Source organism: Periplaneta americana, chromosome 5 (assembly GCF_040183065.1).
Source record: "Periplaneta americana isolate PAMFEO1 chromosome 5, P.americana_PAMFEO1_priV1, whole genome shotgun sequence".
Taxonomy (NCBI): Eukaryota; Metazoa; Arthropoda; class Insecta; order Blattodea; family Blattidae; genus Periplaneta; species Periplaneta americana.
Window position 1 is genome coordinate 157679252 of NC_091121.1, and position 16705 is coordinate 157695956.

Below are 16705 nucleotides of genomic sequence, written 5' to 3' on the forward strand. Positions count from 1 at the left end.
TCGTCAGCACAAAGTGGAATGGATAGAGTGCATGAAGGGTAAGGAAATATGCTCGTTGTGCAGAAGGGATAGAGAGACAGCATACCTGCCAGCAGCCACGAATGCACGCTGGGGCAGTGTCTTGTCCTCGGGTAAGAGACGCTAGCCCGAGAGTGCAGTATTCTGATGACAGCTGGTTTAATAGTAATTAAATCCCACTCTAGTTTTGATTTTCTCTAGATAAATCAAAACCTCTAGTAAAATTACTGTTGATAAAAGTTTGAATTATAAAGATAGTGACTTCTTCATATAACATCTTTCAAAGTTTATTTTTTTTTTAAATTTTAGTTGGTTATTTAACGACGCTGTATCAACTACTAGGTTAGTGTCTATGAGACTGGTGATAGCGAGATATTTGGCGAGATGACGCCGAGGATTCGCCATAGATTACCTTGCATTCACATTACGGTTGGGGAAAACCTCGGAAAAAATCTCAACGAGGTAATCAGCCCAAGCGGGGATCGAACCCGCACCCGAACGCAACTTCAGACGGGGAGGCAAGCGCCTTAACCGACTAAGCCACACTGGTGGCTTCTTTCAAAGTTCTGGAATACATTTTGAAATAAGTTGTCAGTCTCTAGTAAAGTTACAGCATACTGGGCGCTAATACCTCAATTGAGTCACTGCAGACCACCCCTTAACTCCCCACTTCATCTTTCCCGGCTGAGACAGTAATGTTTCGGTCGGATACGAGTAGACAGGACGTAAGTATTGCTCAGTGATGGATTGTATAAGGCAGATATCATAGCTTTTATGAAATTTCGGCTCTTGCTAGTCACCTAAAATCCACCACTGAAAAACAGTGCCTTACTGTGCGTTTCTTTCTGAGGTGATGTAAGCGAAAAGGACATGGACGGGGCTTCTTTGCTCCATTTCACTTCCCTTTATGCCCAGGGCTGAGTTACAGCAATGAATTTAAATGCAGCGAAGCATCATAAGTTTATATAGGAAACAGCCTTTAATACAATAGTGTGCTACCAGTAACACTAAGCATCATTTTATGATATAAAAGTATCACAGATTATAATACAGTAACCTTGACTCCACCAGGTGAAAATTGCCTTTTTTTTTTTTTTTTCACACAATTTGTATACTATGAGAGCAATATACCTTTCATAAGAGTTCATTTTTTCATCTCCTTTTCCTTCTTCATCATAACACACACAACCATTAACAACACTATCTACAAAGTTGATCTACGTTTTGACTTTTGTCTCTTTGGAAATGGTAAACATGGGTGATGTACAGTACATTACACCTACTTCATATCGTTTCTAAACGACTACGTTGTTGGTTGTAAGTTTACGAACTTACTGAAATGTGAAACAGACAAAAAAACGGTATTACAAAACTAATCTACTTAAAGATAACTAATTACACCGTGTATCTCCATTAAATATCCATTCAATGGTATGCATATATCAAGTGAAAATAAGTTAAGGCTGGTTCACAATAAACCGGAAACGAGAATCGGAACGAAAACGGTAAAATTGTTAAAATGTGTGCATTTACTCGTAAATATGAGCATTCACAATTAGCGAAAAGCTTCCCGGAGCCCGGGATCGGGAACGGAGAGTTGGCCAAGTTTCAACTTTGGCGTTCACGTTTCCGATCACAGCCCACTAGATTCATTCTATTGCCATTTAAAGCTATTTTGTCGTATATTTTGTAGCAAGAAGACCGTGACATAACATATGCATTATTTTGTTCTGTGCTTTGCATCATGGAGCAAGTTTTATTTGATGAGATTCTAATATTGAGTGTTGAGGAAAATCCTCACGTTTACGATAAGCATAAAGATGAGAAATAGCTGCATCTTTGAACACCGATCGTAAGTGCATCATATTTTATTACTGTATTGGTTGTATTACACACTACATATTCATGCTTCAATTCAATAACTACTGTTATGTTCATTTTTGTTCTATTACAAATGTTTCTTCTCTAATTATTTCACGTCATGGTAGACTTAAAATAGGTCGTGATAATAAAGATGCATGGGCATATTTATAGTATCGTATCTAATGAAATGTTTGTTGAAATTTCGAAGTTGGTTAACCTGTGTTTATGTTGGCTGCCTTGTACTCATGAAAGAACGCCATTGATCAATTATACAAAAAAACATCAGAATGCGTAATATCGACTTTACATATCATTATTGGCATACATATCGATATGCATAGTCGTCTACGTTCTCGGTTTATTGTGAATTAAAAATTTTCATATTCACGTCCTCTGCTTCTCGTTTTCATTCTGGTTCTCGTTCCCGGTTTATTGTGAACCAGCCTTTACACTTCCCGCCTGGGTTCTGCAAGCGTGAGTGACGTCACGAGGTGGGTAGAAGCAATTCTATAGTTCGTACTCGCGCATGCGCACTCTGTTTTACAGACGACAGCTAACGGCCGCTACGCTTTCAGATTCCAGGCGACTCATGTACTATTAGAGCCTGGATTATATGCAAAAAAACATGTTTTCATGGACAAAAAAATGTTGCGTTCGTATCTGTAGAACAAAGTTGTAGCTTTACAGGAGAGATTTAGTCCAGATTTATTTGTAAAGCGACGTTTTCATAGAAAAAAATAATCATTTTAATATTGAAGTTCGTGTAAATTTGACACTATGTGGATACTGTTTTCTTGGGATTGTTTCAGAGAGAAATAATTCATCATCAGTTTCACTACACACTACACAATAAAAAATAAGGTTAATGCATTAACTTTATATCAATTGCAATTAAATAAATTAATTGTAATTGATAACATGTTAATTGTAAACTTTTATGAGGATTTAAAATAATTCGATCATTGATTTTACATATGTATCCAGGCTCAAGCTATTATGCTAGTAACAATAAAAAAAGTTCTGAGATGCTCGTATCTATCTAAAATTACGTGCAGTATTTATACATACTTGATGGGACAGTGTCCAAATAAATACAGAATTCACCTTCAGCAAAGAATTGTGAAGTGAAAAATTATGGTGTTGGGTAGATTTTCTAGGGATACTCCCGACACCCGTGCCATTTGTCCACAAATTTTTCATTATCGTTCCATAAGAAACTCCCCGGTCTTGCAAGTTGAAAACAGATCAAGAAAGAAGTAGAAAAAATTGAAACGTGATTAATTAACATATTGGTGATGATATCTATAACTACCCACAATCACACTAGTCAAATATTAAAAAAATTTAGCGTCAACAACTTTAATTCTGGCGTCGTATAAATATATTATTTTATTTCATACCGTGGAGAAGAAAATGTTGATGAACCCTGCACTAATTTTAAAATGTTATTTTTTATTTAATGTAAGTTGCCAGAAAGAACTTACCAACTTGTGTCAATTATATTACCATTAAGTGCAAAGGATTTGATATTAATCAATTTAGAGCCCGGATGTTAGGCAAAATGTCTTTTTTAAATTGAGTGTATGTATGAAAGACTTATTAGAGATAAACACGTTTCCACACATTTGGGGACGATAGGCCCAATTTTTATTTTGCCTTTTTTGCCTATTTTAGCTCCCGTTGCCTATTTTAAGGTTAAATGCCTATTTTTTTAGCCTTTTTACGTCGTTATTGTACATTTTCTATATTTTTAATGCATTTAAAATAAACCGCACATAAATTATATCAAAAAACAAAAAAATAACGGTTGAACAAATTAAAAATATATATTCACCTCACACAAATATTTGCTGACAATCTTATTCTCCAGCAATACATAGGCTTATGTTTCGTAAACTTTTCTCCCCTACAGATTCCATCTTTTATGTCACTTGACAAAGATGTTTGAACAGTATAACCCTCAGTGCTCAGGTCACTTCGGATTTTACCAGAGAGAAAAAAAGGGGTTGAGGGAACTATTAAAAGCAAGTCTCCAGATCCCGTTACTGTTGTCGCTTGCACGCACAAGACACGCGTACTTTGAAGTCTCTAATCTCTTCTCACACCCCTCCTTTTGAGACAATACACAGTAGGTCTTTCCCGATTTCTGATAGAAAGTAGAGACAGTCCATCTGAAATAAGTTGTTTTAAGTTTACTCCAATCAATTCAGTAGAAGTAGAAAGATCTTTTTCGATCATGAAAAACGTTCTCTGACAGGCGGCTCACTATGACAGTTGACAACTTAAAAAGCATCTTGTTGTGACATGTAACCAAGGAAAGTGAGTACCGTATGGGATAGTTTATTAAGTATTTGTCTATTTTTTTTTCTGTTTCCATGAATAATAAATGCCTATTTCACTGCCTATTTTTACTATTTTTAGTGCCTATATGCCTTTCTATTTTAACCAAAATGCCTAAACACCCGGGCTCTATTAATCATATAAAAGAGAAATTGAAAAAATAACTACCTTAAACGAGTTTATATAAAAAACTCATTTGTGAAACAAAACATCAGTCTTCACGAACAATTTAAGAAGTAACGGACGTTTTCACCTTCTGCCTTGATCGTCTATCACCCCAGGAACTAAGTAGGAAGAGACTTCTCTGCATTTCAATGCAAACATCTGACGGGACGAAATCGTCGTGAATGCGAACTTTTGCCATCAGTAGAGTCGTCATTCATGGAGTCAGATTATGAGGATGACCACGTGCATTGTGAAGTACAACAACAGAGTTGTTCCGAAGCAATTCAGTGCAGATGAAGCGGAGTTATGATCAATCCTTAGAGAGTGTTGGACTTTCCCTTCGCAATGTGATCTGCTCTCCAGGTTGTCCTCCGGCAACTCCGTGAAGTTAGGGAATTTCGTTGTGGTGAAGGGCTGAAACAAAAGAATTCACAATTTGCTATTAAAATACAACTCATCATCGTTGTCAATCAATGAAGGTTCACTCACAAATCATCAATTGTCCACATCAATCACTCATACTATACCATAATCCAATAAATAAAGAAATAGATAGATAGATAGATAGATAGATAGATAGATAGATAGATAGATAGATAGATAGATAGATAGATAGATAGATAGATAGATAGATAGATAGATAGATAGATAGATAGATAGATAGATAGATAGATATTAATAATCCCACTGCCAACCATACCCAATATGTAACATCCCTCATCATGTAACAAATTAGTCAGCCTAATGGACTTTTAACAGTCAGTGAGCTCTATACTAAACGACATTTCATACAAGTTGAGAGGATGCGAAGGCATTTCTTTCCCTTTCTACTTACCCTGAGTCCGTCAGTGACAGACCGGTAGCTGTTACATTTTATACCTGCACCCCCCAAGCTGTACACACAAGAAAATAAAATATTAAATAAAGCAGGCCTATATTAGTGAATATAAAATACAATGACACAGATGTTTGACGATTATATGTTCGAGTATATTTAAGTGTCGTTCTTACAATATTTTCAACTAATAATTAAGTTAAGGATTGTTAGTTTGTATTATGAAGTCAGGGAGGAGTGACGCAGTGCAGATTGTCCCGTTGTGTATGCTGTAGAGTAGCAACTAGCGGAGGAAAAACATTTATCTTCTGCTCTCAATAGCTTTTTAATGTGCCAGTTTATATAAATACCAATAAAATGAAATATAAACGCTTAGTAAAGACTTATGAAATATAGATTACTGGTAAACACTTTCGATAATAAAATTTGTCACCATGTTGAAAGTCAATTATTAGTCTAACGTTTGTGAGCTGGACAGTAGCATTTTCCCCTTCACTAATGGTAGAGAGTGTGAGCAGAGGGGAAAGACCTATCAATCAAATTGAAATGAGGATTAAACTGGAGGCACTACTCAATGCTTTAAAAGCGTGACCGAATGCTGAGCACCGGAGGATATTCCTATCTCTTTCTAATATAGTGTTGTCCTTGTCTCTCTTGCAGTGAATGCTATCTTACACTAACGGTATTTTATTGCTTACTGCGCATGTGCAACATCAACCTCACGAAAGACTCATTGAAACACATTAGTTAGAAAAAGAGAGCAATACCCACGCCAACAGTCACGCTTTCAGACAGGAAAGAAGAATTGCAGTGGTGCCTCCAGTTTAGTATAGAGCTCAATGTTATCAATTTCACTACGCTGCCATCTAGCGACTGCAAAAGAAGTTACGTTATAACCCTTACGAAATTGCATGGAGCAACTGTACTTCCATCTAGCGTCGTTACCAAAAAATGCCTTTTCGACGGTGGAGGGTCTAGTGGTTGTTCTCATTTTATGTTGCCATTTCATAACATAGGAATGGACAATCTGATTTATATGTGATCAAGTGTAATATCAATTATCCACCCAATGTCTTCAATGTATGATAAACCACTACCATACACCAGCAACCATTCACATCAATCTCCATACATTATCCATCAGCCGTTATTCATTACCCACTGTCCATCATACCAATAAAGGTAGGCGCTCATTTGCAGGAACGGCTCCGTACGGCGCGTTCGGATTTATATTCTTTGCATCGCCCATTTGGCCGTATTCTCTCTGTCCGCATGGCCGCATTTCGTCCAGAATTCTGACCAGAGAATTCTAAACGTATTTCCGGACGGTCTAAGACCGAAATAGAGAATGCCATGGCAAATATATCGATTGTAAGGCCTCCAATCGCGGTAATATTGAAGGTATAATGAAATGGATGACGAGAAGCTTATTTTATTAAGTTCAACAGTATGAAGAGATTTATAATTTATGAAATTAGATTTATAGCAATGTAATATAGAGAAAGAGCATATGGGATGAGATTGGGAAAATACTAAATCAAAGTCCACACCTGTGGAGTAACGGTTAGCGCGTCTGGCCGCGAAACCAGATGGCCTGGGTTCGATTCTCGGTTGGGGCAAGTTACCTGCTTGAGGTTTTTCCGGGGTTTTCCCTCAACCCAAAATGAGCAAATGCTGGGTAACTATCGGTGCTGGACCCCGGACTCATTTCACCGGCATTATCACCTTCATCTCATTCAGACGCTAAATAACCTAAGATGTTGATAAAGCGTCGTAAAATAACCTACTAAAATGAAAATAAATACTAAATCAACCAGATATGTCCTTCATAGTTTATACAGGGACATCATTTTATTTTTACTTCAATTTATATTGTACCTGAGTTTTTGAATGTACTTCACTCCCACCCCCTCTACTAGTAAACTTCCAAATGTTCTCCTCACAGAACCAAGCGTATACAATCAAAGTCGCCTTAAGGTCATAGTAAGTACAAACAGTATTGAGTTAGTGAGTATAGTACGTTCCAGAAATATGTTCGCGTTTTCCAGTGAGAAAGAGCTTTCAATATTGAATCATATTTTCGCACAGGTACTGTCGTCCGCTTGCCTACGTCGCATCCCGATTTCGCTCACTCGCAACTGTTTAAAATAACTTAAATGAAAGTAATTAACTGTCACGTGGTTTCCCCCTTTCTACGATCCTGCGACATAACCATTTGAATGGACAGTAGATAGCATGTCTGAGTAATTTTATCTGTGCGGGTCGGGCAGAAGTGAAGATTGAATTTACAGTACGTAAGGTACTCTTTTATATAATAGGTAGAGAATTATTTCAACATGAGTTACTAGTACGAAGGACGAAATTGGTAATTGTAATTAGATGCAATAGTCTATAGTGCGATAATATGCACAAAAGAACTGAAGCCTGTATCAAAATGAACAGCCACCATTTTCAAAAATGTGTTTAAATATCCATATTATCATTATTTTTTAATTTAACTTCATTCTCTATATTGTACGCTAATGTACTGTAGACAGTATAATATACACTTCATAATGAATACGTCCCATGGATAGCTCAGTTCGTGAGTAAAAACAGTCATTGTTAATACTGTACTGTATTTTGATTAAACAAAAACCTAATGAAAATTATCATACTCAAAATTACGATATCTCCTAGTTTACGTAAATGGGTGAACTACTTTTCTTCCCTCCTATACTTAGTAAAATGATTTGTTTGTATTTTACGCCAGAATCATCGAACTTCAATCGTGGAAAGGGGTAGCAAACGGTGTTTCCGGTTCTGAACCATTAATCCAAAGGTATAGCCAGGTTAATATTAAAAATGTTAGTAAAAATAAAATGATGTCCCTGTATAAGTTACAGAGCTATTCATTTTATTTCCAGGTTCAGTTCAGAATACTACAATGAAATAATGCGTTCTAGCGATAAATTAACACTATTTGATTTTTCATTCGAAAATGCGGACAATGAGCGATACTATAATAAAAATGCGAACGCAACGAACGAACTTTTTCCTGTAAGCTAGCGCCTACCTTAATGCACCGCCCTCCCGCACTCTGGCTATAACTTGAACTAGAGGCTAAATTGATAAATAAACAAAACTCTTGCCGTAATTGTCTTCTTTTAAGTGTTACCATTAACTAATTATTTAAATTACCTACAGTGGCTCAATTGAGTTATTAGCACCAAGGCCTTGTAATGATGATAAAGATCAAAATTGATATGAAATTTGTGAAATGCATAATAAGAAATTGTCATCGTCGTCGTAACAATTTTTAGCGTATGAAAATGAAGTTTACGTAAAACGACCTGCAGCTGTTATTCTCGAATATGTGTAAGGCCTAGTTGGGATAAACAAATGAAGAGAAATAAAAAACAAAGTAGGGTACTGCCGATATAATAGCTCTCTGTGTGTCTGTTGCTTCGTAATTCGTTGCCTATTTGACTGTAGAATGATGCTATGAATGGAGAATATATCGAACTCGAAGTGCTGTCTCTGACCCAGTTACAGCGTCAACACAAAAGATACATTTTACATTTCATGTGTGTTCTGTCCCTCGCCGTGTACTTTGCTGACCATCTACCCGTAAAATCGTCCTTTATTTAAGGAGGAATCTCGAGAATGCTTGGGGTCGCCACGGGGTCACGAGTCCAGGCGTGGTGAACCCCAGTTTGTTTACAGTTGGAAATTCAGGGCGGTGGAGGGGTCATTACTTGTTGGACGTAAAGCGACGCCACACAGAAACTTATACCCCCTTACTAGGTAGCAAGACACTGAAACGTTTCTGGTCGCCATCTCATTTTTATTCCAATTCATTTGAATTGCCTACTGCATTATTGTGTCTTAGAATCCTCCCACGTTTATACCCTGAATACCAACCACTTGTTGGGAGGGGTTATGTTCCTTTTATGTTAAGTTTATGTTTACATGTGTTATGTACGTTTTGGGTATTATACAACGTATTTTACAATGAGCTTTATTCTTCTTCTTATTGTTATTCTTTCCCATTTTTATATACAGAGTGTCTCAGTGAAACGTACAGTTCGTATAGGTCAGTTTCTGTCAGATGCGTTTCCAATTCACTGCGGGCTAAAGCAAGGATATGAACTATGTCTTTTAAAGTCTCTTCTTCCATTTATTTATCTTACACATACACAGTAAATGTTAGTTTTACTTATTCAATGTATTAAAACACTCACACGTGAACAAACGAACTCTGGAAGTACTTGTTATAGACTGATTCTGATTGGTTCTACTGTATAAGTTTGTGACGTCACATACCAGAAATGCTACGGCGCATGCAGCAGCTGACCGCCTTCCGAAATGCCGTCTAGTCTAGTACATCTGTTCTTCATGCCTTCTTGCAGCTTTTTGGTGAATACGATGTAATCGTTCAGAGTCTTTCCCGCATTTCTTTTGTTATCCTGAATATATTTCTCTTCAACACCATATCGCTTACACAATTTAGATCATTTTACATAAATTTGCTTTCTAAAATGATTTTGTTCATGTATTATTTATTCCGATAGAAGTATCTGATTAATTCTTGCATTCTAAATTTTCTTTGTAGTTTCGATTGCTGGTGCTATACAATCTCTGGTTTTGCCATAAACTGTTTTATTCTTATATAAAAGAAAGGGTACATGTATTGTGGGTCCCTACCATCATGGCATGGCGCGTCTTCAGGTTGCGGATAGAGGAAATGGCGTACAGATATGGAGGGTAGCTGCGAATATATTGAATAAGCAGTCGTGGACAGCTGATAAGGGGTGGTTCTCCAGCTTGGGGGTTGGGCGAAGGGCTAACAACCCATCACAGTAAAAAAACAGGTTGTTACAAAACCTTACAATAAGCCTCGGAATGGGACTGATTCTCTGGCACGACCACAGCACAGGATAGGGACCGATGACGGGCTTATGTGAGGGCAGTAATGAACCTGCGGGTTCCTTAAAAGCCATTTGTAAGTAAGTATAAAAATAAAGGGTCCTTAAGATCCGTTCGAACACAAGAGAAAACAATGGCATTTCTGCACAAATAAACATCTTTCTCTCTTTGAGCGTATTCCGAATCTCAGCGCTGAGCAATCTGATGGCATCACGGTGTTCTGAATTTCAACGATGACGTCACTGATGCTCCACCGGTGTCGCACCGGTTCCATCAGCTTGCAGAGGTGGTGGCAGTCTCCATCAGCCGCCATCAGTGAATCTGATTGGTTCTTGTATAGGGCGGGAATTAGCAGACGAATGACATCGTGCACTGTTGTGTCATGGCGGTGTGTTCTGCTTTAGTCCTGCTGTGTTGTTTGTAATGAGCACAACGTAAAAACAATATGTTAATGGCTTATGAGCGAACATGTCAACGGACCAGTTATTACCACCGGTTCAAGAGATAAATTGTTTATGCTCTCTTTTCTTTGAACGAGATGGCAGTACGGAAATTTCGCAAAATCTTGCTAGCATAGCACAGACAACTTGTACAGCCGCCATGACAGCCATCGAACCTTCCAGCAGTTTTGTTCCTATTTCGCTGCAGCATGACGTCATTGTTGTCCACCGGTCCGATAAGATTCGGAATACGCTGTTTTGTACGGAAGAGGGACCCGAAGGTTTATTGTGCTTACCACTCCTATTCTTGTGAATGATTGGGTAGCCGAACTGCCGCGCTCTTGTACAAGTAAAGCACTCCGCACCGTAAATTTAACCCGGGCTATTGTACGGATATGTGAATTAATGATGGCGAAATGAGTCCCCGGTCTAACGCCGAAAATTACCCAGCAACTGTGCTTCAATTGGTTGAGGGAAAACCCCGGAAATAAACCTCAATCATGTAATTCGTCCCAACCAGGATTTGAACCCGGGCCCACTCGTTTCATAGCCAGATGTGCTGACAATTATTTCATAGAAGTGGACAAATAAACATGTTACTAATATTTTATACATTTAACTTTGCTTTCCTTTGTTCAATGTTTGTTTTTCAAAGCAACGTCACAGGACAAAAGCCAGACGTATAATGAAAAGTATTCTAGAATATAGCTGTGCTGTGCTATAATACAAGCTTCTAAAAGTTCTAAACGTTGAACTACTGTCTTACTAAAAGTAATGAAATACATTTTTTTAAAGCTTATTTATACACTCTTCAACATCTGTGATCAAATCGCGTGTTTAGGATCTGTGGGTATACCAGTATTCCGTTTTAACTATTGTTGAGTTCCTGTTTCTTTTGTGTGTTGTAGGGGGTTTATGTCCTTATTACTGATTATAGATTTTAATTAATTAATTTTGCTAATAATTGTAACATAAAATGTAATATACACAGATAAAATTTTAGCTCACCCCTGAAAGAGTAGAACTCGTGCTCAGGGGCGGATTTTATGTCTTGCTACACAATAAGAATATATCAATTAAAAATTCACAACTTTTCATTATTTATAAAATCCATGCATATCTTTTTAAATTTAATACTAGAACTATTAGAACTGACAAGATTAGGATATTTAAATATACTTTGGTTATATATTCTTGGGCCTAAATTACTACTATGATTAAATACTGTAGCAGTGTTGCATTTTGGTTCAAATAATCTTAAAGAATTCATACCTTTTGTTTCGTAACTATGAGAATCAAAGTTATTTCGATTTTTTTAATGAATTTCATTAATACAATATAATAAATTTGTCTTATTTTAAGAACATTAAAGTCTAAAAACAGTTTTTGAGGTGTAAAATCAATAGAGTTATGAAGACATATTTTAATTATTTTCTTCTGTAATAAACAATGTATATATTGAATCATGGCATGTAAATTTCCAATCCGGCATTTGCCTTTATGACTGAGGAAAACCATAAAAAATCAGTCAGATTAGTCGGCCAAGAGATTTAAACTTGAGACCTCCCGAATACGAGTCTCAAATGCTACCATCTGAACCATCTCACTCGGCCAATGAAATACACTGTTTGCATTTAATTTCTACATTGCTAGCAATAAAAACAAAACAGTATGAATCACAGGAACAACTGAATATCACTTTGTCTTTTTCCCCTCCCGCCTCCCAACTAACACTCTATATGCATTTATGGATTCGCCCATACGTTACATGTACGTATGAATTTAATGTTCCTAATTACTATATGTCAGGTGAAGAATTCTAACTTTCAATTTTTTTTTTTGAGAAAGCAGACTGGATGACAAAAGCTTCTCAACAGAATAATAACAGGCATTTCCCATATTTATTCTGCGTTTAATTTCCTTCCGAGTGTCATTTATATTTGTAACAGTTGCTCCAAGATATTTGAATTTTTTCACCTTTTCAAAGGATAATTTTCCGCTCTAATGTTACCTATATTATTTTTGGAACAAGCTTCTGAACCTAACCTTTCCATTTTCTACAATGCAGGAAACTACGAAGAAATATTTCTGTTAGAGGTCCGTAAGAGTTGGGTTATCCCTACTTATGACACCCCAAACTTTCAGCAATACTATTATTCTACATTTTTTTTATGTCTGCCGGGACGTTTCTGATTTAATTCCTGAATTGATATTATATTGAAAAATAAATGTCCGAAATTTTTAATAGCTGTGAATAAAGTGTATACACTACGTAAGTGATCAATTCATATGTATTAATCAGACCCTTAATCTACCAACATTTTATTTTTATTGTAATATCATTATCTGATAATTATTTGGAGGAAGAAAGTTATGGAAGTAGTCTGTGTTATCCGAGAAACACGATGAACAGACTGGTGCAAGTTTGTGTCTTGTTTCTTTTGCATTCTACAATTATTTATTTTCTGCAGAACAGTAATGAGGTAATAAAGCTATTGTATTCAATTAATATTCTGCTCTTAGATTCGTGATTAGTAATGAGGATAAACGAGTAATTTCATCAGAATGATGACGTTTGCTTCTTTATTACCAAGTGATAATAACAGTACAGAACTGAATTTATTTTAAGCCTACTTGCTAACATGCCATATTACGTAGTTTATTTTTTTTTTCTAGCGCACTTATCCTAATTTCTATGTCATATTTTTGTTTAGTATATATTGATAACAATTTGTAATCACTTTTCCGAACTTGAGGTCGCCAATGATGTCTAGTGAATATAGATTAACATTTAATTTTATGCAAAATTAATTAACAATTGAACATCGTAATATTCTTGACTTAAAATGTCCGAATTTGTCAGTTCATTGTCTTACAACGACTCTTCGCTTTTCATGCATGATCAATACACTGTGTATTCTGTGTTGTATGTACGAGGTAAACTGCGTGATCAACATATAATGCTGCATAGTAAAGTAAAATTATTGACATGGACTTGTTCATCAGTAACCAACCACAGGAGTGCTGTAAGGAGACATTCGTCGCTTAAGAGAGCACAAGTCGCCATCTACAAACGACTCCCATACCTATGCTACTCTCATGCCATCTATACTTCAATTATAAACTTACCAAAATTACAATATCTGCAGCGTGTGCAATAAGTAGGCATCCAATTTCTTCAAAAGAGGATATTTGTACGGAAATTGTAAATATGTTTCGCGTATAATATAGCCTAATAAACATACATGAGCATAGTGTATGCCCTTTTTACACGTTATCGCCTATTGTACGTAATTTTCTTATTTTTGTGTAGTTTTTATACTTAATAATTTCGCATCTTTCACATTGATGGTTTACAATCAGTTATAATAATAATAATAATAATAATAATAAAAACGATAATGACAATGATGATAATAATAATGTTATTATTGTTATTATTATTATTATTATTATTATTATTATTATTATTATTATTATTATTCTTTTGTTATCATGAATTCATTATAGTCAAGGCCGTGCACCAGAGGGTTTGAGTGTTTAACGTCCCATTTGGAATTAATTGAATGTAACTCATTTAATTGTTTAAAACGCATTAACCATGTCACGAGAGAAAATAATAGAATTCGCGATAAAACGTGATCGTAAAACGTGTCTACAGAACTAGTCTCGTTCACATCTATACAAATTTAAACTCTCTGACTCAATTAGCAGTAATTCGCGAAAAAGTCATTCGCGAAAATCCGGCGTCTATAGTCATAATGAATCTACATTGATTGTTCATCGCAAAATTCTTAGCAGTTTCGATTGTGTGTTACCTCATAGGCAGAGAGACTTTAATGCGTTATATTTGGAACACTATTAAGTGATAAGTTTGAAATAATCATTGCTAAAGTTCAGAGTTGATAATTCCAACTAGGTAAGCTGAAGATGCAATGTCTAGTAAATATTATGATTTATGTCATTGTGGAGTTATGCGGATATGTTTAATAAAGAAAGACCTAAATGCTAATAATAATTGTTAATATTTTAAGTAACTATTGCGACAACCGAAATTATAGATATACCTGTACATATATTTCACAGAGCGGATGTGTCTAATAAAGAAATAATAATAATAATAATAATAATAATAATAATTATTATTATTATTATTATTATTATTATTATTATTATTATTATTATTATTATTATTATTATTATTATTATTATTATTAAGATTACATAGCCTACAATTCCTGGAATAGATCTGAACTTAAATTTTCAGTCTTGATTAAAGAGGCTGTATAGTTCATCTTCATTTATTGAAGAAAACGCTACTGTAAATTTCTGTATATTGTGCTTGCACTAGCAATGTGACGTCGTATTTGCTCTAAGCAGGCCTTGTTTTTAAGATGGCTATTCTGCATGGGACTCAGATTCGGGAGGTCTGTAGTTCGATTCTCGGATCGCCCAACCTGACTAGTTTTTTCGTGGTTTTTCACAGTTACTTAGGTAAATGTCGGGTTGGAATTTTCATTGCCACGATCAATTTCCTTTCCCCTCCTGTGTAAAAAAATAATTTAGATTTCATATCATTCATCTTTAGGGTGACCAGACGTCCTCTTTTGTCCGGACTGTTCTCCTTTAGGCTTTTGTCCGGGGTCCGGACGGATTTTAAAAACATCAAGAAATATCCTCCTTCTCGTAACTTGTATGACTGATATTTTAAAATTATCTGATTTGACGCTTTTTTCAAGTAATTTTCCTGTAGGTGGCAGCATCAACGAAATATACTCTTTACCAACGATTAGGCTATAATTCTCTTTGCTTACAAAGTAATATTAAATTCACATTTTGTGCGGTCCTCTTATGTATTTTGATAGTACAGTAGAACCTCTATTATCCGTGGTAATGAAGGGGATGGACTGAACGGTTAATCGAAAAAATCGGATAATCCGTACCGTGGAAGATTTTGTAATTTCCTCCATGATCTTGTATTTAACTCGCTAGGTAGTGAATCAGAAGTTCAATAATTTAAGTCTGGTTGTCAACAACGGATTTTTAAGGGGCAAGGAAGCCCTTTGTAATGACTGTCTCAGGAAAGATAGGAATAAAGGAGGTCTTATGTTGTAGATTTACGTACTTTTTACACTTTATCTCTGTTTTTTTTTTATTAAATCGCGGAGTTGTAACTCCAATCTCGTATTCCGATGCGAGATGAGCCACAGTTTCTCTTCCTCAAACCATTTAATTATTTCCATTTTTTCAATACTTAGCACAACACGTTTTCTATTAACACCAGTGGAAGACATTTTATATACAAGTTATATTATAGAATGACAATTCGAACAGTAGACAATGCTGTGTAATAACACTCTCTAACAAAACATATGTAGAATCTATAGTATGATGTACAAAACAGTACTTCATATTTCTGAAGAAAAAAAAAAAAAAAAAGAGCGAGAACTAGACAGTTGGATAATTCGCCAATCGGTTAATAGGGTGACGGATAATCGGGGTTCTATTGTAATTTATAGTTCCCTTGGCTTTCATATGTAGTTAACTGTGAAATAATTTTATATTATTAAGTTTTATCATAAGTGTGCCGTAATAAAATGGATATTGACATAATTTTAAGTATAATATAGGCCTAAGCCTGAATCTATATATATATATGTATATATATATACATATATATATATATATATATATATATATATATATATATATATATATATATATATATATATATATATATATATATATATATATATATATATATATATTCTGTCCTCTTTAATAATAATTATAGTTTCCTTGACTTTCATATGTAGCTAACTGTAAAATATTATTATTAAGTTTTACCATAATAATTTTGTAATTTATTAACATACTTTTAAGTATGATATAAGCCAAAATCTGTACTGTAAAAAAATTAAATTATGATTTATTTAACGACGCTAGCAACTGCAGAGGTTATATCAGCGTCGCCGATGTGCCGGAATTTTGTCCCTCAAGAGCTCTTTTACATGCCAGTAAATCTACTGACATGAGCTAGTCGCATTTAAACACACTTACATGCCATCGACCTGGGCCGGGATCGAACCCGCAACCTCGAGTACAGAAGATCAGCGTTATACCGACTACGCTACCC

At 35.4% G+C, this 16705-nt stretch overlaps 1 protein-coding gene across 1 annotated transcript in view; it reads right to left on the reverse strand.

Moving 5' to 3' along the window:
• Nucleotides 1-4479: 4479 nt before the first annotated feature.
• Nucleotides 4480-16705, reverse strand: part of LOC138700253 (MOXD1 homolog 1) — a 232565-nt gene continuing 220339 nt past the window's right edge. Inside the window, exon 11 of the mRNA XM_069826746.1 lies at nucleotides 4480-4800. Coding sequence (XP_069682847.1) covers nucleotides 4609-4800 — 192 coding nt within the window. The 3' untranslated portion in view covers nucleotides 4480-4608. The remainder of the gene's footprint in view (nucleotides 4801-16705) is intronic.